The sequence below is a fragment of the Perna viridis genome, chromosome 2 (genome assembly GCF_037379345.1).
Source record: "Perna viridis isolate PV_CMFRI_1.1 ecotype Kerala chromosome 2, ASM3737934v1, whole genome shotgun sequence".
NCBI lineage: Eukaryota > Metazoa > Mollusca > Bivalvia > Mytilida > Mytilidae > Perna > Perna viridis.
This window is the reverse complement of record NC_142446.1, coordinates 8,912,593-8,936,096: the sequence shown is the minus strand read 5'-3', so window position 1 is coordinate 8,936,096 and position 23,504 is coordinate 8,912,593. Positions and strand designations below refer to the sequence as shown.

At 32.7% G+C, this 23,504-nt stretch overlaps 2 protein-coding genes across 2 annotated transcripts in view; one reads left to right on the top strand and one right to left on the bottom strand.

Annotated features, from left to right (window-relative positions):
• Positions 1 to 7,930: 7,930 nt before the first annotated feature.
• Positions 7,931 to 17,007, bottom strand: LOC148623542 (COMM domain-containing protein 1-like). The gene is made up of 3 exons (XM_088565422.1): positions 16,803 to 17,007; positions 10,487 to 10,771; positions 7,931 to 8,049 (listed from the first exon to the last, which is right to left on the bottom strand). Exons 1-3 carry the CDS (start codon positions 16,968 to 16,970, stop codon positions 7,948 to 7,950), a joined length of 555 nt encoding a protein of 184 aa, XP_088421548.1. The 5' UTR covers positions 16,971 to 17,007; the 3' UTR covers positions 7,931 to 7,947.
• Positions 17,008 to 17,193: 186 nt separating this feature from the next.
• The window catches only part of LOC148623541 (integrator complex subunit 7-like), a 36,356-nt gene continuing 30,045 nt past the window's right edge, over positions 17,194 to 23,504 (top strand). Inside the window, exons 1-4 of the mRNA XM_088565421.1 lie at positions 17,194 to 17,323; positions 20,368 to 20,497; positions 21,162 to 21,308; positions 22,870 to 23,007. Of these exons, the coding sequence (XP_088421547.1) occupies positions 17,230 to 17,323; positions 20,368 to 20,497; positions 21,162 to 21,308; positions 22,870 to 23,007 (509 nt within the window). The 5' untranslated portion in view covers positions 17,194 to 17,229. The remainder of the gene's footprint in view (positions 17,324 to 20,367; positions 20,498 to 21,161; positions 21,309 to 22,869; positions 23,008 to 23,504) is intronic.

The window sequence follows — 23,504 nt, the reverse complement described above, 5'->3', positions numbered from 1 at the left end:
ACCACGATTAATCCACCTATAGTGGCAACCTCTTTATTAACATGCTAATAATTCACATATTTACTGATATCAATAAATTATTTAATAACATGTTAATAATTTTTTATTAATGTGTTGATAAATCGTGAAATTTATTGATATCAATAATTAATTATTAACATAAATAATAATAAATATAATAAATATTTATTAACGCGTTGATAAATAATTTATTGATGTCAATATTTATTTATTAACATGTGAATAAATGTATTATATTATTGATATTAATAAATAGGTAATAAATTCCTTGGCTTGCAGAGGGGCTGGTGCTCTTTCGAGGTGGATGCGTCTTGTTGTCTTTTGCCCCGTTTGAGATGTTAGGGTTCTGTGTCGGTCTCAGGAGATGAGTCCGAGTTCGGGGAGTTTTTATGGTTTGTTTTGTTGTTGTATTTTCCCACCACTGCCCAAGAGTAATCAAGGGAACCAAGGTTATAGCGGTAATCAAAAGAATGCAATCCAGGGACAGAGACCAGACATGGAAAACAGACATACACAACAAGGAACATAAAGTAACTAAAATCATACATACAAAGTAACAAAAGCAAATGAGCAAATCGGACTCCACTGAAAACTGGGAGCATGGACCAGGTGAACCGGTAGGGTAAGCGTCCTCTGCTTTTCTAGAAACACTCGCCGAGTTGCTCATAAAAAGTCAAGTCCGGGGTAGATCAACGAGGAAAGGAAAACTGTGACCCGTTGAATAAATCAGTTTTCATGGTGCAGATGGATACATCATAACGATCCACGAGTTCATGGTGACGACCATAAAACTTCTGTAGTGATGACTTTAATCTTTTAGCAACATAACCCTGTTCCAGAAGCCTATTTGTTAGAGTTCTAGCGCGATACAAAAAGTCTGCGTAGTTTCGGCAAGCTCCGGCATAACGTATCAGTTGTGATATGAACACTCCATACGCAGGTGCTGAAGGGTTGTTGCCACAGATGAGAGGAATGTTGACAATTCTGAATGAAAAGTCATCACGTCTGTCGTAAAGTTTGGTCAATAGTTTTCCTTTACCATCGATTTCTAAGTGTAGGTCAATATATGAGGCTGACCTTACAGTGTCTGTAGTATCCCTTATCTCAAGTTCTTTGGGGTAGATGCGATGTATCAAATCCCCGAAATTAGGATTGTTTAAAGATAACACGTCATCTATATAGCGGAAACTGAGATTAAAGAATCTAGCCAAACGATATTCTTTCTTTTGGATCAAATCAACTATAAAGTCAGCCTCATAAGAGTGAAGGAATAGGTCAGCAAGTAAAGGAGCACAATTTGTTCCCAATGGAATGCCGACCGTTCGTTTAAAAGACACGTCCATCACTCTGGACAAATATGTTGTCGATTAAAAATTCCAGCATTTTATAAACATCTTTCTCTGTATATTTGGAAGATGATTTGGGATTATTTCTTACAAAGTATGAGGAATCTCTACCAGGAACTATATATTTGTATCTAGGTGTACCATCTTTTTTGGAAATACAACGATGTATGTTTTTAAGTCAGGATTTCAACTGAGTATTGGGAATAGAAGTACAGTGTTGAAAAATCATAGATTTTAATGCTATTATATTCTGATAATAGTCTTGAACTGATTGTCTCCAAAAGATCTTTCGAAATTTTCAGGATCCACATTGAATTCATACCACTATGGGAGTAACAAGTGTTGTGGTAGGACTGCAGACCCCCTTTGACAGTTGTGAGTATAGAAGTTAAAAGTTTTGAAAGAGGTTTGGTGGTACATTTTGCAGATCCAGCTATGAAACGTTGTTCCTATGGATTCTTGTGGAGTTTAGGAATCCAGTACATAGACGGTAAATTACAATCATCGTCCTTGGTAGAGAGACCAAAAGAGGATAGCACAGATTTATGGTTTTCCACAATCTCTTCTTTGGAGAGTTTGGTAGCAGTATAGGTCTTATCACTGCTATTATTTTCTACGTCGATGTAAAACGTTTTGCAGACAAAAACAATGTTGTTTTGGGCTTTGTGTGCTGGTACGACAACATATTTTTCATGTATAGTAGACAATGTGTTTGCTACGTCAGGGTCTTTGAAAACTGATGTAGCTTTGGCACTCATTGACCTTCTTAAAACTTTCATTCGTTTCAAAATTAAAGACCTCACGGCCTTTAACCACTTTGACAGAGAATCAATGTCTTCTTGTTCTCGTTTTATCCATTTTCTTGCATAGTCCTCGACGGCATCCATAAGAACTTTAAAGTTATAATTCCAATTTATGGAGCGTGGTTCACGGTACTAGGGACCATTAGAAAGGATATTACGCAGATATTCGTTTTTGATCATGGTTAAATCTCCCGTAACGACGTGACCAGAAAGACCATATTTGAATGGAGAGTTTTTGCAAGGTGGTTTAGCCTTGAAGTCCTCAATCTCGAGGTACTGCAATGGCCTTTAAAAATTGAAAATTTTGGATGCAATGGGTGTATGAAATAATTGGTATGGATTTGGCTTTGGAATATGGGGGAATTTTGTTGGTGACGTTTTTGTGAATTAATTGCACCTATACCTTTGTTGACAAACGGTAGTGGAAGAAATGATCGTTTTTCTTCATCTTGACTTTTCACACAAACTGGTTTAAAGAGTCTGTGGAGTCAAGGTTAGCCGGTTGAGCGCTCTCAAGCATATTTAACCTCGCCACATACTATGTGTGGAACAGGAACTTTTAGTCCAGTGGTTGCCGTGTAGTTTTTTTTGTTTTTTTTTTCATTGATGTTCGATTTTTTACCCTAGGGTTGGTACATTTTCGTCTTTTAAGAATAGTTCCACTTCATTTATTTTGTTTTTTTTTACAGCTTGCTTTAAGGTATGGGTTTTGCCCATCATTGAATACCGTGAGCTCAATTGTTCGTTGCTTGGCTTCTGGTGGACGACTGTATGACTTACTGGCAATCACACAACATCTCCTATTTTTATATTCTTTAGATACCAAAGGTATACCCCTTAGGGAGCAACCATTTGGTTTTTATGGGGGGGTAGGATCAATTTTTTCGTCCTGGATGTTTTTTTTTTTGTGTTAAGACTATCCTGACTTTTCTTTTTTGATTCCAGCCTGTCTTAGATTTTTTCATGATACATATACAAATATGTGACAAATAATTGTTACATTAAAGTGTTTACAAAAACTTTTTTTCAACAGACGCATCCTGCCTTTTAACCCGAATGGTCATCATGGATTTTTTACCATATGCTACTATACTGCCTTTTTTCAAATTTAATCCTAGCCTCCCATTAAAATCAAATGGTTGCTCCCTTATTTACATATTTATTTTTTTTTCATAAAGAAAATGTAAATTCCTATCTTAATGGAAATTCGCCAGTCTCCATCCCCCCAAAACCCAGAAAATAATAGGACTACCTCACTATTAATTCGTGTAGCCAAAGTCATCGAACGTGCAATTAACAAGTATAAATACAATTCTACAAGAACGTCCGTGCGGGACCCGACAGGGTAGTCAAGGACGTTAATAACCCCCTTAGTTAGTCAAACAGTTTCTTATATAACATATCAGTCAGAGGTTACTCTACAGTTTTTCATCTTATAGAAATCTAATTTCATACTGGGTGTCAAAAGTTGGAGGAACAATACTCAAATATTCAAATAGTTTGCACTATTTCAAAAGCTTTTGATAGGGTATGCCACTAAGGACTAACTGCAAGACTATGAAATACCTGGACACTTACTCGAATGGTTAAATTATTACATAAAAAATAGAACCCAAGCAGTTGTTATTAATAATGAATTATTAAACCCAAATGTGGTCAAGGCTGGAGTACCTCATGGCTCTGTATTGGGACCTTTGTTATTCCTTCTTTATATCAATGGTATTTGAGATAGCCTGTTGAGTTTTGCGTGTGATAGGATGGCTGATGATATCTTATCGTACTCTGGAAATAATTTTGATATTATGGAATTAAATATAAACAGAGACTCAAAAAATTTAAACGGATGATCCAACTGTGGGGCTTGTCAATTTTGATAGCACTTATAATCTTAAAACCTCAGTCAAGTCAAGATATCTTAGAAATCGATGCGATGCTGCAAATTTGTAGCGGAATTTAATAATTTTGAATGTCCCTCTGACTTTAGACTTGTGTATATGCATCATTGTTGATCCTAGTAGTGCATGCTGTACATGTATGTCTATATAGTAATGCAATAAGCAAGTAAGATGGTAGAGTTTCCACACCCCTTTAGACCTCTTATATGTATATATCTTCATTATCTGTTCACATCGTAGTAACAACGCGTTGATCTAAGCCATTTATTTACGTCTTCAATTACTACTTTTAAGTATGAGCGATGCTTGATTACAGTAAGCTATTATCTTTCATTGCCTGTGTATATAAGTTTTTGTTTATGTCTAATCGTTATATAACTGCATGCCCCTCATGCACTGTTAATTGTTTTAACAAAGATCCTATCTTTTATGCAAACCTTTTCATATTGTCAACTGTATTCGTATAGAACTTGATTTTTCTGTACAAAATTCTTCTTCCTTTTCAATTTTCCAAAGTACAATTGAGGAAATTTGTAGTTGTAAAGGCCCGGAATGCTACTATGAAGGACAGTGAACAATAAGTATACTGACACCAATGTAGATCTCATAAAGCAATGGTTAATATAATTACCTCGTGCAATTTGAAGACAATATCCATTATTCAATTGAATGTCCTTTATATAAAATGTGCGCCTGTTTATCAAACAGTCAAAAGGTATGTGTAACTTTTGTAGAAAAGGACTTAATATTACGTTGGATAACCTACGTCTTACCCTAATTAATATGTTTAATATATGTGGTTGTTCAACAATTTACCCCTATTCCTAAAATAAATATTTTTTTTTTTTCCCAAAATTTTCAACATACAATATACATACAATACATTACACAATTATACATCATAATCATCTTTTAACACAATATGTATATATAAATGTTCAAAAATTGGTGTTTTTCAATTTATAGAAAAAGAATGAGCTACAGAAAGATAAAAAAGGAACTAGGGATAGCATATAGAAAAGATTTAGAAAAGAAGAGAAAAAAAATTAAATGAATAAGTTGTTGTCCTGTTTACAATATTGACACAATTATGTTAAAACATTTTGGAATTGTTGCCATTTCTTGTTAAATAGTTCAACTCTTTTGTTTTTTACAGATAACATTTTTTCTATTTTATACATGTATTTAAGTTTTTCTTTCAGAGCAGTTAAAGATAACATTTGTTTAAAACAGCGTGTGTTATAAATATATTGTTTGATATTTAAAATTATAATATTATATGGTTCTCCCTTGGAAGTATATGATGTGTTTCCAAAAATGAAATTTAACTTATTTAATGGTATGCTTATGCCATGTATCAAAAACCAATTATCAATTTCACTAATAACATTTTGTACAAACTCACAATTCCAAAATAAATGCTCAATAGTTTCTGGTTCTACATTGCAGAATGTACAAGCAGAATCATTGATAACATTTATTTTAAATAAAAATTTGTTTGTGGCTATTATACGATGGTTTATTCTGTATTGTAACCATTGCAATTTCGTATTATTTGTGACTGTAAATGGTAGCACAAAAATCTTTTTCCAATTCAAAGAATCGTTATCAAGTACTTCAGTCCACTTAAGTTGTCCTTTTGGAGTAGAATCATTTTGGTTTAGTACTTTATACATATCTCTTGAGCCCTTTTTGCTTCTTAAAACAGTTTGCAAAAAAGATGGAATAAATGGACGCTGTAATTTACAGTTTCCTACAAAGAAAGCTTTAGCAGCATGTTTTACTGCCGACATTATACTATTATACTTCATAAAATTAATATTGATTCCATATTTGTGTTGTAACTGTTCCAAAGAAAGATTTGATCCATCATCATTTATTAAATCATTTATATAATGAACACCATTGACAAACCAATCTTTGTAAAAAACAGTTTCACCACCAATCTTAATTAATTTATTATACCAAACTGGATTGGCAAGAAAGAACTCACAATCTACATGTTTTTCTTTCTCCAAGACCATTGCCCAGGAATTTAGAACATCTTTCCAAAATTTATTTTTTAAGTTTTTTTGAACATTTTGTACATATCCATCCCCACAATTAAACAGTTTTTCAGAATCTAAAGATGACATAAAGATACTTAGCCACTTTGAATTATTTTGAAAAGCTCGTCTTATCCAAGTAGTTTTTAAAGCTGTAATGAATGAAAACAGATTAATCATTTTAAGACCCCCATCTTGATACTCTTTTTGCAACACATCTTTCTTTACTCTACTGATAGGAGAATTCCATATGAATGTAAAAATCATGTCATTAATTTTTTTGATAATATCGCTGCTTGGGTTAGGTAATGAAATAATAAGATGATTTAACACAGGCAATATAAGTGTTTTTACAACTGTTATTTTACCAATGACTGTAAGGTTTCTTTTTGACCATTGATTTATTAAGTTTTTAATTTGTACAAGTCTTTCGTCATAGTTCAGTTTAATCATTCTATCTAGATCAACATCAAAATTCAGACCAAGGAGCTTAAATGATGTTTCACCCCAAGTAAGATTCTTGTTTTTGCACAAGATATCTTCACAATATCTTTTACTTCCAATCCAAATTACTTGGGTTTTGGCGAAATTAATATTCAAACCTGAGATTCCAGCAAACCAATCTAATTCTAACAATGATTCTTGTAAAGATTTTTCAGTTCCGTCTAAAATTAATGAAGTGTCATCTGCGAATTGTGACAGTTTATGTTCAATTTGTGTAATGTGAAGTCCATTAATGTTTTTATTACCTCTAATTTTTATTGCCAGAATTTCAGCGCATAAAATGAAAAGATAGGGAGACAGTGGATCACCTTGTCGACAACCCCGCTCTATATTAAAAAAATCTGATAAGTGTCCCCACTGTATTACTGCTGACTTAATATTACAATAAAATACTTTGACCCAATTTATGATACTGTCCCCAAAATTGAAAAATTTCATAACAGTCTGTAAAAAATCCCAGGAAATAGAATCAAAGGCCTTCTCAAAATCTATTAATAACAAAAGCCCTGGAATTTCATGTTCTTCTGTATATTTCATAATATCGTATACAAGTCTCAAGTTTTCTCCAATGTATCTCCCACTTATAAAATAAATATTTAACAGGTCATTTTTTGGCAAATCAAGGGTGTTGACATTCGAGGAATAATCCTTTGAAATAATATCATGAGATGGAAGTGGGGTTGTGACAAATCCAAACCGTTTAGGAATGAGGGGCCAAAAATGAGTTCGATGTGTATAATGCTGTTTTGGGGCCAGCTGCAGTTTGCCCTGTGGTATGAGGGTTTCCTCGTCGTTCATTGAAGACTAATAGGTGTCCTTGGGTTGACATTTTTATCCAGGCGGGGTTGTTGTCTCTTCGACATATTCACCATAACTATTCTCGTTATATTTTTATGATGTCCTGACAGATGGGTCTCTTTGAAATTGCACCACAATGTCCGATACCACAAATGGAAGGCAGAGATTGATTTTGGAGTTGTGACTTGAATCAGTTATCAATGATAGACCAAAAAGAGACCAGAAAGCAGCATTTTTTTTCTGGTATTTAGACAAAAATTTGACTATAAGTGAATCAATCTTGTACCATCTAATCACTGTTGTTTGAGCCCTTGGGATATTTCTTTTATATGTAATATTTAATAAGAATGTCAATTTTAATACGGATGGTATCATTTTTATGGACATTCATTAAGTCTTTCATTAAATATTCAGAACCTTATCCTCTTTTTTCATTGGATACTTATATGTCAGTTGCTGAAAATTTCACCAGGGCAAATTTTGGGATGTTTTTTTTTTTGTTTGTCAAAGAAAACAGCTTTTATAAAGAGGATCTTTATTGACAAAACTTATTAATTTCTGCTTCTATATTCTTCATTTGTGATAAAACTTCACCCAACTTTTCCTCATCCATCTCAAATCTGACCACTTCTGATTTCTGTAATAAAAGAATACCATATATGTATATAAAAAATAAAACAAAACAAAACAAAAATAAACAAAAAAATACAAAAAAAACTAAACACGAGACTCCACATCACCCACTTCATGCTTCCCAAGTTAATTAGTTTGAACCACCTGATTATCAATGATCAATCATTTATATAAACAAAAAAGACAAAGGGTTCACTGACCAATGAAGGTGTATAGTCTGTACCAAATTTATTGGTGTCATATATGTATGTATATGCAATATTTATTAAATAAACTCTTAAATTCAAACTTTCTCTGTCAAACTCATTCTAGATGTACTGAAGTAATTTGCCATACTTGGATTCAATGCTTCAAAACCAACAGAACCTTCTATTTATAATGCTTATACTTAACAGATCACATCATTTCATATCAACATAACTTTTCAAAACAAATCTTGAATCTAAGCTAGTAGAGTTAGTATTTTTCACATTGTGTTAATTGTAAAGTTTGATTAATTTCAATATATGTACAATTGTTTTCACATGCGATTTATGTTTTATTATCAACATTTGTATATTTGAATTGTAACTGTTGATAATTATGAGAAAGTAAATAGGTAAAAGATTCTGGTAGGTTTAATATTCAAATGGAAAATTAATTGAATTTGAAAATAAGATATATTAGAACAAAATGTAAAAATGCTATAAATTAATTACAAATATCAAAAATGTTTGTTTGTTTGTTTGTGGGGGTTTAATGTCCGAGCAGCAATGTTTCAGCTATATTCAAACGATGAACATGAAATGGATGATAAAATGAACATGAAATGATGATGAAATGAAAAAAAAGGATGGGACACAAGGATAAGAGGGTCGATAAATTTCAATTGCCACTAGAAAAAGGGGGGATGGGTAAGGTCGGGCAATTTAGCCTCCTGTGGCGGAGCGCAAAGGTTCCTACTCCTATCGAATACCACAGCAGGGTTCTTTTACATACGAGGAACGTGACATCTTTCCTCAACATGGTGCACCACTATGGTTTGCGGTCAGGTTTTCTGTATTATAGCCTGACAACTCCAGCATCTAACATGCCAGGGGTACCCCATTCCACCACCTGGGGCACACATCCCAGTTGCTCTGTGGGCAGAGCACCTAGCCCCCGGCTAGGTTTCTGAGCACTATTTAGTTGCCTTTTACGACAAGCTTAGCTCTGCTGCAGGCCTATTCTTTTAACACCCGGACCTGCACAGGGCAATATCAAAAACTGTAAATGAGACAATTAATTCCATTTCATCTTTTAAATGTTGTGTATTAAGCTTAATTTTGTAATAATTTTATCATATTTTTGCAAATTTTTTGCATATTTCAACAAAATAGTACACATTTTGGCAAATTAGTATGAGACATATACTTATATCGAAACTAATTTGGAAAAGGTTTTGTCAGTTTTAATTCTGAGTTTAACATTTATTGAAACAAGAGGCTATCAAAGAGCCTGACTCACTCCCCTGGCAAACCATGCCCTATTAACTAAGTAAGCAAAGGTATCATGCTTTGTTATCGTGTTCGACAAAAAACTGATGAAAAAGGGAATATATTGATGATTACTATAAGTTAAACTGAGTACCCAAGACACTGTAAAATGTTGGAAATGCTTTCAAAATGTTTTTAGAACCTCTTTAAGTTAAACCATGGCTATACAACATTTTCAGAAACGGTCTTAGTCCAGTTTTAAAGTTAAAAAATCAAACTGTTCAAACATTGATGGGACATATTTATACAAATAACTATCTGCCCAGTGCAAACATGTCACACTGCAATGTGCAATGTGATAATGCTTTGTTTACTTTAAACTTCACACAATTCTTTATGATGGTCAAAAGGTCAGTGTACATTTTTTTAAGAAAATTTAATTTTCAGTTTTAGATTGTAATTAAGTTTCATAGAGTTATTGGTCTTCATTAAAAAGTGGGGAAAGGCAAAGTTTTACACATAGAGCAATATCTTGAAAATGCCTAGTGGAATTTAATTCAAACTTTATACCCTTGTTTGTTTCAATAGTTTAATAGTCTATATACTTTTTGTTGAAGTTTAGGATTTTCTTTCTAGAGTTATTGATATTTCCATACTTTTCATGAAAAATGTGGTTTTTGTTAACATGTCACATTGTCTGATTCACTTCAAACTTTACTTTATTTATAATAGTTTAAAGATCTGTTTACTTTTTGGTGAATGGAGCTTTGAGATTTTTCGTATTTTTGATGAAGTAAAAGCAGATTTTAAAAACAAATAAAACACTTCATGCAATGAAGTACAAATTATATAAGTAGTAATGAAGACCACATCATACGACTTGTAATTCAATCTTCAATTACAAATTTGTTACTGTGTATACAATCAATTAAAAATCCTTGGATAACAGAAGAAAGCTTGAGGGAAGCTTAGAGGTACTTCTCTTACTTTTTCAGGATAATTGACTTGGAATTCCATGATTGCAGATGATTCATTCATTTGTTCTGTATTTCTAGCTTGGGATTTTAAATCAATCCTCCATAGTACATTCTGTAATGTGTTATTCCACTTTGTTTTGGATATAATACTGTCATGAATTTTATTTTTATTGTTTTTCCAGAATTTTCGCAGTACTTGAGCTTGATCCTCTGTTATTGGATTTTCTCTCCTCTTTGTTTGTGATACCAGGAATGCATCCAACTGATTAAAGTCCATATCTGCAGAGACCATATTCTGGAACAAATAAAACAAAGATTAAGCATAAAATATATTAAGTCACTTGTCTAAGGTCTTGTCTCTTGTTGGATCAAGTAAGTGATTACTTGCCTTAAGCTGATATAAATAAAATCCATGTTTCCAGTAACTCGACAAACCCTTTTTTTTTACTGCTCAACACTAATTTTTTCCAACACAGTCGGTATAGTTTTGCTTTGACCTTTGACCTTAAAGGAGGCTCTTCTATGGAAACCCAAATCACCTGATCACAATTCTGTTTCCCGATTGGCCAAATACTGCTAACCAAGTGGCCTTCAAAAAACAATATCGAAAATTTGTAATTGCGTGCCATGTGTTATTTTCTTGCAAGAAATGTAGAAACTTAGAAGTAAAAAGAACAAAATTTTACTCACTGACTATCTTTTTTAAAAGATAGTACTTGTTTTATTCAATTTTCAAAAAAAAAAAAAAAAAGTGACAAAGACCGACCGTCCCTGTTTTCAATTACAGGTTTCAACAGCTGATGGAAAATTTTCATGATTTGCAGCTTTGAAGACAATTTAATTGGTAGAGACACAATCGGTTGTTCAAAACATGTCAAAAACATACTGTGAAGGTCAAATTCTGTGAAAAACAAAGATTTTTCTTCAAAACAATGTTTTTTCTTACTGTTTCACTGCATACCTGGGTAGACAAAATTTATTTGCATAACTGATTTGGAACAGACAAGAAAAAATTATGGAAATTCATGGCTCACTGAGAATGGTGGAAACCGATGTCATAACAAACAAAGAAAAATAAAATAAAATATAAAACTTACCTTCCAACCCAATTTTTTTTTGTAGCATGTTACCGGAAACACACTTTTTTCTTGACCTTAGGACTTCAAAATCAATGACATAGATTTAATTAGCATTTTCAAGGGGCTGTAATAAGAATACCTTAAAACTCATACAGATTTCCCAGTTGTGTATGTTTCAACCTTACCACTAATTTGATTCCAAAATGGACAAGAAATTAGGCTAATAAAAAGCTTCAGGGAGTGCAGCATGATATGACCACAAAATGTACTCTGTTCACTTGGGGCAAGTGACAGTCACCAGACAAAATATTAGTGACTTAATTCATTTTGGCACAACAAGTGGTTTTAATAGACACAATATTGCACAAAATTTACAATTCAATCAAAGGCGAAAGAAGTTCTGCTTAAAGGATGCTAATCAAAGTCCTTTGCCTTCCATCACTATGATTAAGAAGCTGTAAGAGATATATATCTGATTGAAAAAGACTGACAGGGATTTTCATGAGGAATCTAATAAAAAATAAATTCAATATGCTTTGCTTTGCGAAGCTCTTTATTAGTACTAGTTAAGTTATATTTACGACACCAACTAATCAATATCTATGATATATAAACAAAAAGTAATGTGACACAGTTAGATTTGACTGTTTATACCATTGTGTTACTTGCCAGTTAATACATGTACATACAAAATGCATTGCATATATATATCATTCTTGTCATTTTACTGTAATTGACAGTCAATGCTTGTGATACAGCCAGGTGTAGTTTTGATGCCAATATCTAACACTAGTAATTAGTTCTTTTTTTTTAATACTCAGTAATTGAAAACATATTAATATCATGATGTACTAATTTTCGCTATTTTCGTGATGGACAGAAAAGAGTGAAAAATAATACCTATGAAATTAATGTTTTACACTATATGATGCTAATAATTTTTTGAAACTGCAAATATGTTCACTTGACAGTATCTGCAAAAAAGGTTACTCAGTCAAATTCTAGCCAGTCCTGAATACAATTTTTCAATATATTTACTATATAGCTATATAAATTTTTGCTAAAACTAGCCAACCCTGCCAAAAAATAGCCAGTCTTGAGCTGACGGGCAGGTACTATTTCTAACTCTATTTTGTTGAACAAACTAATTTTATACTTTCAATGTCATAGACAAAAAAAGTTTGAATGATGGATTATCTATGATGCCTTTATGTGTAATAAACAGCTACATCTGTCTTAAGGGACGACCATTAGATTTTAAGGGGGGTGGGGCCTGACAATTTTTTTCAGGTCAGAAATTTTATTTCCAGCCAGATTATTTATTTTCATCATAACCTTGAATATCCGGGTTACCAAAATATTTAGTCTGGGTTCTATATCAAAGAATGTGTTACTTTTTATGTTTATTATTAAATATTTTAATTTGATGAGAATCCTACCATTTGATTGGTTTGTTGGCAAAAATCAACATTGTTTCAGTTGTATAAAATAACTTGCTATTTAGGCCACGCCCACCTTTTACGGAACTACTTTTTGTTTGTCAACATCCGAAACAACGTTTTCAGTCACATTGTAACGTTGAAACGTTTTTGTGTCAATAAATTATTAACTAACTTTATGTCCGCAGGTTTATGTCAAATTCCTTCTTTAATAACTCAGTCTTCAATTTTGGAAAATAACTGAACATTTCTCAGTGATGAAATGACAGCGTCTTGCTGCTGATTTTAAAATGGCGGCCAATTTGTTTACTAGAATTACTACACGGCGGGAAAATTGAAGTTGCTATTTACTCAGTGTTAATAAAAGTGATGGGTACATCATTTTTAAAAATTTTTGTATTAAAATATAATGAATGTATTCGATTTCTGATTAGTTTATACGCTATAACGTAACTTGGGTCCGTTTACGCTGAAACATAATCCGCTTCGCGGATTATTCATCATAAATGGACCCAAATTAGGTTATGGCGTATAAACTAATCAGAAATTTAATAAATTCATTAAAGACATTATTAAATGAAGTTCATTCTCTATTATACAAGGCACATTCTCCACTATATCTGACAGGTGGCATTCCTTGACCTGAAATGTGCTACAATTTAGTGGGAAATGTCACAAGTGACTTTTTCGGGGATAGGTTCGCATATCTAAGTAAATGAATGAAATCTACAATTGCAATATTCAACTGTAGAACATGGGCTGAGATAACCCTCCATGCACCCCAACTCATCAACCTAAATATGATTTTCAGGTACCATTATACCTCTCTTTAATGAATCTTTTTGTCGCCCAAAAAATAAACTGAAGCATTTTTGTATTTTTTTGCTACTTTTTATATTCTCTTTAAGCCAAAATTCAATATTTAACATTTTTTTTATTCTCCGAACTTCTTCTTTCAACAAAATGAAATAAACTGACATATATCTATATATCATCATGTAGCCCAATATCTCAGGTTTACAATAATACCAAGAAAGTGGTAGTAACATTTAGGGTTTTGGGGTATTATGAAAAAAAATGAACCCCTACCCCACCAAAAAATCGCTTAAATTGACATATTTTTCCACGTCAAAACCCCTAGAGTATTTATGCTTCAGTAAAGTATGGCTTATTTGGTATTTTCTGTTAGTATTATCACAATTAATACTTCTGGGGTACTTTTGATAAGTTTTGGCTATTTTTGTGGTAAGAATTTATCAAAAAATGCAAAAAATGGGAATTTTCGATTTTTTTTCGTAAAAAGTCACATAAGTTCGACTCTACAAGTTATTGCTTAACTAAAACATCTCAAATTTGGTGTCATTTGAAGGATAGTTTAATTTTCTACTTATAAAAACCATGAAAAACTTATTTTCAAAAAATATTACCCAAACATATCTGATCAATTCAGGCCCTTAGATTTTCTTTTTGGGGTTACAATTACTATAAAATCATAAATATGGGAATTTTTAGAATTTCAGATTTTCTTCTAATCACCCATTATTGTCATTTTTTTTTTTCAGAATACTGTAGTTTAAACAAACTTTTATGTGATATTGTACCTTAATATAGTTTTTTAGCAATAAATATTTGAACTTTTCCAAGTACAAAATTAGCCATTTTTTACTGAAGCATAAATACTCTAGGGGTTTTGAAATGGAAAAATATGTAAATTTGAGCGATTTTGCGGTGGGGTAGGGGTAACTTTTTTTTTTCATTTTACCCAAAAACCCTAAGTGTTACTTCAACTTTCTTGGAACCATTGTAAAGTTGAGACATTGGGCTACATGATGATACCTACATTTGTTAAGTTTGTTCACACATGCTGTCCCAGGAAGAGTTAGACACTCAAATAACTGAGTCACAAAATTCTTGGCTTTTTGACAGTAAAGTCATTTATGTACATGTACATGTATTTAATATTGCCACTGGATACTATTAAGATGTTGTATAAAACTTGTGGAGTATTTAAACATGTATACTTTTCTAATTTATGAAACTATGGTGAGTGTAGCAAGCCAAATTTATTTAAAAGGTTTTGTGGAGGTCAGAATACTTATTTTCAATTTACTAGCCAAGATCAGAATATTTATTTTCAATTCACTAGCCAAGGTCAGAATATTTATTTTCTAGCAATTTTCCAAGTTAGACTATTTATTTTCTGGTATGATGAGGCTAGATTATTTATTTCCTAAATAATCGGAGACAGATTATTTATTTTCAAAATCTGCCAGGTCCCCCCCAAAGTATCTAATGGTCATCCCCTTTGCACATGGTTTTCCAGTACATTTTGTATAGATTTTATATAAAAAGAAATTAAATTACCAAATTTTAATCAGAAACTTGGTACTTTATGTAAGTTAGTGAAAAATAAATTGTGTGACAGTTTTCTTAAATACTGGAGTCATCTCAAATATCAAACAATGAACAATGACAAAGGCAAATTGTTGCCTACTTTTCACTTAAAGATTGTTTTCAAAAAGTAAAATATTAAGATATCAATGATTTAAAAAAGGGCAGTCTACATATAAAGATCAGTGTTCACTCATTAAGAATTGAAACTGCCAGATATTCAAAAAATGAAAACAAATAAGGATATACGATTTTAAATCTACAAGAACAGCAATAGTTATGTGGAAATATGTCTCCGAACATTAAAATATCAGAAATGCTTCTATAAAATATGTAAACTTTTTAAATTCCTGATAGCATGAGTAATTGAATCAAGTTTCTGTTGTTTGGCACCCATTGCAATGTCACCCATCCTTACGCCTGCTGACCCCAGTTGACCTAAATATACATGTAATTGAAGACATTTTCCGGAATGGAAGTGGCCACGTGCAGGTCCGGGTGTTAAAAGAATAGGCCTGCAGCAGCGCTAAGCTTGTCGTAAAAGGCGACTAAATAGTGCTCAGAATCCTAGCCAGGGGATAGGGCGCTCTGCCCACAGAGCAACTGGGATGTGTGCCCCAGGTGGTGGAATGGGGTACCCCTGGCTTCTTACATGCTGGGGTTGTCAGGCTATAATACGGAAAACCTGACCACAAACCATAGTGGTGCATCGTGTTGGGAAAGATGCCACGTTCCTCACACGTTAAAGAACCCTACTGTGGTATTCTCCCGGAGTTGGAACCATAGGGCTCCGCCACAGGAGGCTAAATTGCCCGACTCTACCCACCTCTCCCTATTTCCAGTGGCAATCAAAATTTGTCGACCCCATTGTCCTTGTGTCCCATTCCTTTTTCATTTCATCATCATTTCATGTTCATATTATCATCAATTTCATGTTCATCGTCTGAATATAGCTGAAATATTGCTGCTCAGACGTTAAACCCCAACAAACAAACAAACAAACAAACGGAATGGAAGTGAATGTGAAAGTCATCTATTTGATAGCAAAGTGTTTGTTATGGCTTGTTTTGACCACCACTGAATCTCTTAAAATGCCCTATATCTTGGTGGTCAAAACAAAAAAATATATCCAGCACTGAATACCACAGTGATATATGAATACTATTGTGTAATGTGTCATTGTATTTGATTTGTATGATCTTTATGGTCCCTGTAATTTAGAAAAAAATAAAATATCCTATTCTATTCTTATACCAAGTAAAATAGTTTCCATCACCAGTGCTATAGCAATCAATTTACATTTTTTCATCTACAGACTGCACAAGAAGCTATGAAGTCAGCACTTAACCGTATTAGGGCGAATCGTAGTAGGGCGACAGCAAAACGCCAAAAGTGGGCGTGTCTGCTATACATGTACCTTTAGCAACATCGTAGCTTTGGAAATCAAAGCACTGGATTCTTCTTTGGGATTATCTGGGTAAATTTGATTTGCAAGAAAATCGTCTGATAACTCTTCTTCTCCATGGTATATTCGTCTTGTAATCCCATTTAAAAGTGCTAGAAACTGTTTTGCTTGTTCCCCCATATTATTTATCCATTATAGCTAAGTTCATGAAAAACATGTTCCGATGGTTTTTGTCAATTCTGATCACGATTCCTTTATCAATTAAATTTAAAAAAAAAATGTATATAATACGATTCAAATGTATAAACGTCTTTGCTTGGGAAAATGTACACATTCTTATCGCGAGTTTCTCTCTTGGTGAGTAAAAATACATTACAAAATAGGTAACAACCCGGGTTTGATAGCATTAATTTAGTTTTGAAATCGAACTCAATAATAAATGGCGGCGCCCAGTCAAAACTCGTATGGATATGAAAACATTTCAACAGAACAGGAGCAAGATGCAAATTTGGCATTTTCTGATTTGGATAAAGGTAATTCGTTATAATTACACCAATTCTGAACAGGTAGATTTTCCCGTCATTCGGAGCACGATAAAAATTGAGAGAAGACTCAAGAGTCAAGTTTAATTCAATCTGTGTTAACCCCACTCCGTTGGTATGGTCTAAGAGTAATCAAGGGAACCAAGGTTCTAGCGGTAATGAAAGGAATGTAATCTAGGGACAAAGACCAGACATGGAAAACAGACATACACAACAAAAAACTTAAAGTAACTAAAATAATACAAAGTAACAAAAGCAAATGAGCAAATTTGACTCCACTAAAACCTGGGAGCTTGGACCAGGTGCACCAGTAGGGTAAGCGTCCTCTGCTTTTCTGGAAACACCTTCTGAGTTGCTTATAAAAAGTCAAGTCCGGGGTAGATGAAAAAGGAAAGGAAAACTGTTACATTTTGAACAAATCAGTTTTCATGGCACAAATGGATACACCAAAACGTACCACGAGTTCATGATGACGACCATAAAACTTCTGTAGTGATGACTTCAATCTTGTCGCAACATAACCCTGTTCCAGAGGTCTACTTTATAGAAGTCTAGCCCAATACAAAAAGTCTGTGTAGGTTTGGCAAGCTCTGGCATAACGCGAGTTGTGATATGAACACTTCATATGCAGGTGCTGAAGGGATATTGCCACAGTTGAAAGGAAGGTTGCCAATTCTGAATGAAAGTCTTCATGTTTGTCGTAAAGTTTGGTCAATAGCTATCCCTTACCATCGATTTCTAAGTGTACGTCAAGATGTGAGGCTGAATTATCTGTAATATCATTTATCTCAAGTTCTTTGTGGTAGATGCAATGTATCAAATCCCTGAAATTAAGATTGTTTAAAGATAATACGTCATCTTTATAGCGAAAATTGAGATTAAAGGATCTAGCTAAATGATATTCTTTCTTTCTTAAATGTGTAACCCCTACCCATACCCATTCCAACTTTTCCCTGTATCCAAATACTACTTTTTCAATTTCTTCATTATTGCATGATATTTCCAGCTGAAAGTTGGTACACATTTACAAAATGACATGATGGTTAAGCTAAAATTAATGATTTTTGAAATGTTTGTCAAAAAAATAGATTTTATTGGATTTTCTGTTTTCAAAAGGTCTAAAATGTGTAACCCGAAATTCCCATACGCAAAATCAAAGTCTTGTATTTTTTGTTATCTGTACTAATTCATTGCATATTTGACCTTAAAACGTCATAATATTATCAAAATTTTTATTGACAATAATTAAAATCGAATCAGACTATGTTTATGAGATTTTGTTTTTCATTTTGGATAAGATCATATCTATTCTTTGCTGGTACGGGGATTGACGCTAGGTACGGTACAGAATCCAAATTCAATCACTTCTTTTTTAAAACAATATTATATCTTTCAAAACTTTATCCAGAGTCTTAAGGTGAAGTTTTAACCTCTTTATAATTTTTGAAAAATGTAAAATTTGGACAGGAAAGTAAGAAATAGTCAATAAATAGTTGGGTAACTTCCGGTTACACATTATAGACCTTTTGACTTCAGAAAACCGATTAAACAAAAAATATAAAAAAAAAATGTACATCATTTTCTTGATTATGAATGAATTTCCATATCTCATGCACTTTTCAGTTCTTAACATACCATAAGAATGAACATTTTATCAAAACAATATTTGGGTACGGGGAAAAGTTGGTACTGGTATGGGTATGGGTTACACATATTAGATCCTACCCACTCCGTTTGTCAAAATGGTAAGCCTTTGATAAAAATTCAAAACAGCAATAAATATTTTGTTTCTATACTCGCAGCCTGGATATTCATCTAATATGAAGAAGGCATTACCCATAAGCTGGCACAACATTTCTTCTTGACCAGTATAAGGTTTCACTGTCAAAAATAGAATAGAATAGGGCCTAATATGAAGAAGGCAATGGGGTGGGACAAAAATTTTGGGAGCCTTCCAAGAAATTAGAAAGACACATGTAATAATCGTATATCTGATACATATTTTTGTACTTCTTTGTGCAAAGGGCATTTGAGTAAAATGATAGTACATTAGAACAAGGAGAAAAGGGTGTTTCAGTGACAAAATCTTCGGATATAAAAATTAGCATAGGACATTTAAGCAAAAAATCAAATAAGATAGGAAGGATGAAAGAGTACCTCTTCTGTTCACCAGAAATACAAAGATGTATGTTACCCATACTCTCAACAGGGTGGAAATAGGATTTCAAGCAAGATATTCTTAATAAAAGAAATGTAGAATTTATAATATAGATAGTTCAAAACATAAAGATTGGTCACACGCATATAGGAACACCTGTGATTTATCTAGTTGATCATCATTAGCCAATACAAGGTTTTATAATGGTCTTGATATTCACCTTTGTCAATGATTTGTGTGTTTCCTTTCTGGATTTTGAAAATGCTGGGTGGATTAACATCTTTCTCTACAAATAATCTTTGTAACACTGCTGATGTTTTCAGGTTTTAGGTTTGACTCAATTTTTAATGGCCATTAGCAATATTGTCATCAACCTTACAATTTTGTATGTACCTGAAGCATGTTAATAAATTGATATCTTTGTGAATTCAAGTAAGAATCATAGGTAAATTAAGCTCAAAGTGCAGGTAATTCAGCACTCAAATGTCTTAGGATGATGGCGCTCAAATCACCCTATGTGTATTTTTTATTTTAACTCAGGTGTTCTATGTCCAAATGTTAGACTATTAATACTATTTTATGTATTAAATTGTCTTCATTATTGGATGTGATTACCCATTCTATTGTGATAGATTTCTTAATCATGTGCATGTATTTCACATATACATTGTAAACAAGCAGCAATATATACATTGCATAAATCCTCACTCATCACACATCTAAACACTAATCAGTTATAGATCATGCTTTCTGTGGCTAACTCATTGCACAACATGTCTGCAGGTAGATTAACTTCCCTACATGTAATTCAATTAAATAACATTAACCAAAACTGAATTAAATAAAAGGTCAGGGTTTGATATGTCTTTATTGACAGGCTTGAGATCCCCTAAGATTGGTGTCCAGTGTGAAACAATAGTCAGATTTCCAGGTTTATTTGAGAAGTATCCATTCCCTATTTTGATTAACACTGCATTCTTAAGGCTTGCTGATATCTTTAGGAATGGGTGAGTATTATCACATGTATATGTTTAGCATAATATGGTTTTCAGATGTCTTATGACATATTTTTAAGGCCCTAATATTGTTAGCGACTTCTTGCACTCGTAATTTCAGTACTTCATATTGGTATATGCGCCTCTTTTAAAAATATCATACACATGTCTATGTTGTTTTTTTTTTGCTTGTATGAGAATGGGAAGTTTACCCCTACATTAAAAGATGATCGGATAGCATTGAATTTATGTAATATTACCCAATTTTTGATTCAGACACCGGGCTCGTTACGATTGACTATTTAGGTCATATGCATTATCAGAACCCAGATATCTACATATATCAGTTAGTTAATGATAAATAGTCCCTTAGACTTATGAGTATATCTGCTGTTAGTCAATGTTAAATAGTCCTTTAGGATTATGAGTATTTCTGCTGTTAGTCAATGTTAAATAGTCCTTTAGGATTATGAGTATTTCTGCTGTTAGTCAATGATAAATGGAGTGGTGACATTATATAGTCCCACCTATATCTGAAGTGGTGACATCATATAGTCCCACCTATATCTGGAGTGGTGACATTTACTAGTCTACCTCTCCTTTTTTTGTTCAGCTGTTATTACTGGGGAATAATTTATTCATAAAGATAGTCTTACAAATTTAAATTATTTTGCAGGAACAACTTTTTACGATGGTGCATTTTGCAAGTGTCAGAACAAAGTAAAAAACACTTGGAGAAGATTCTGAATATTGATGAATTTGTCAGAAAGATTTTCTCAGTGATACATAGCAATGACTGTACAGCAAGAGCCTTAGCTCTCAGGTTTGTTGAATAATTCTTTAGACATCATGAAGTTGTAAAACTAAATTATGTATTACTTTATCTGACATTTTGTGTTTCATTGGTAAAATACATTCATTTTCTGTTTGCCTAAATCACCCACAAATTCAATTCTTCAATAATCATGATTATATGATATTTTCCAGCAATATCTCATTATTATACCCCACTACACCTGGTGGTGAGGCATGATGTTATATCCTAAAAAAATTGCCTGCCTGTTTGTCCATCCATATACTGTTTCCAGATGATAACTATAGTAGAAAACAGATCAATGAATATTTTGGAAACTTAACACAGGCAATACCATAAAATACAGGTTAAGTTAGATTTTCAGCAAAATCCAAAATGTAGTTTTCGAGTTAAGCCATTTTAAACATTTTGCCATCCCCCTTTTTGCACCATTACATGGCGGGTATCATGTTCCATTAATGCCCATTTTGTAAAATTAAGGTATAAAAACAATATTTCTAGTACTTTTGTGTTTGTGTTTGTATGAAAGGACTTATGCCAATGTTGCCGTCTTCATTTTTTTTAAAGGACTTATTATGTCAATGTTGCCATCTTCATTTTTTTAAAGGACTTATGCCAATGTTGCCATCTGCATTTTTTTAAACGACTTATGCCAATGTTGCCATCTTCATTTTTTTAAAGGACTTAAAATTCTTGTTGATTTTTGTTATTGCATTGGAGTACTTTGGCCAGTCTTGTTTATGTTAGTTTACCGGTACTGAAAGTCTTTGTTATCACTTTGTGTCTGTCGTCTGTCACTTAAATAGACTTCTCCTCTGAAACAACTGGGTTGTTATCAAATTTGGTCACCAGTATCCTTGGGTTTCATTTTTTTAAAATTGTGTTGATAATATAGATCTAGCAAAAACATTGCAGCTGTGACTATTTTTAGACAGCAGGTCACCAATTTCTACATATATCTCAAAAACTGGAAAATAAATGTGACTTTACCCTCTTTAGATTGTAAAGTTTGCTAAAAGTCTGCATTAGGTTGAAAGTGTATGACAATTCCTTATTAGAGTTATTGCACTTGACGGGCAAAAAAATCACAATTTTTTATAGTTTTTTGTTGTTGATATTACTATAAAAATGTAATAGATTGGAAGAAACTTTCAGCTGTTGAAATGATTCTTATGACTAGGCTTACCAAAATCATTATGGGAGAGAAAATTGCTTGAAGACTTTATTTGAGTTTTTGCCCTTAAAAGGCCAAAAATGATTATTTCTTTGTGGTTAGTATCCTATAATTGAGAGAAACTTTCAGTTGGTGTTCTTATTCTTATTACAAAAGTCCATGAAGGAACCAATATGTGTAACACCTTATTAAAGTAATTGCCTTTAAAATACTGAAGCTGATAGTTTTTAGCTAATACATGTAGCTTGTAAACCATGATTGGTCCTTATGACAAAAGTATGTTAGGATTCAAGTTGGATAGCTGTTCTTTATATGAGCCATGATAGATGAAAATTTAGATTTTTGTTGACTGGGTGAGTGAATCCTGTAATTGATACTTTTCATTTTGCATTGTAGGACCTTGGCCAATCTTGCCAGCATTATCCCACATAGGAAAAATGTTCATCACAGTATTGTCAGAAGTTTAGATTCTCATGATGCAATTGAAGTTGATGCTGCTGTTTTTGCAGCAGAAAAGTTTTCTGAACAATCAAGGTACATATTTGAATAAAGATTTATTTATTGAAAACTTGATATTGGTAAAACCTAGTCTGCATTCAATTACTATAAAATTCTACCTAGTTTACATTGGATTTTGTGTTGGATCAAACTAACTGAATGGATAAAGAGATACTTTGATTTCTCTGACAGAAATGCATGTATGTGAAATGTCATGAATTAAAACACATCTACCTGTAGTTTGTTCAGTTCATTAATTCAAAGTTTTCATTGAAATATCTGTTTGGTTTCTTTCAATTGTATTCAAGCATTTTCAGAGAACTAAGAAAAACTATATAAGTATTCATAATTAGGGCTTCACAGTGAAAAGTGGCAGGTGCCCTGTAATGATCCCAATGACTGTCTGTTTATCTGTAGAAGATTTATGTGAATGCTATGCATAACATCATAGACATAAATCATTATAAATCATAAATTTAAAACTACAGTTACATTATATGTATACTTCTTTTTTTATCTTCTAATGGAGTTGT

What these genes read in the sequence shown, in the direction of transcription:
- LOC148623542 (XM_088565422.1), bottom strand. Translation starts at nt 16,970, where the DNA reads ATGGGGGAACAAGCAAAACAGTTTCTAGCACTTTTAAATGGGATTACA. An exon ending in AAGCTACGATGTTGCTAAAG is followed by an intron (nt 10,772 to 16,802) that starts GTACATGTATAG and finishes TATTTGTTCCAG; the next exon opens with AATATGGTCTCTGCAGATAT. An exon ending in AAGTCAATTATCCTGAAAAA is followed by an intron (nt 8,050 to 10,486) that starts GTAAGAGAAGTA and finishes CTTTTATTACAG; the next exon opens with AAATCAGAAGTGGTCAGATT.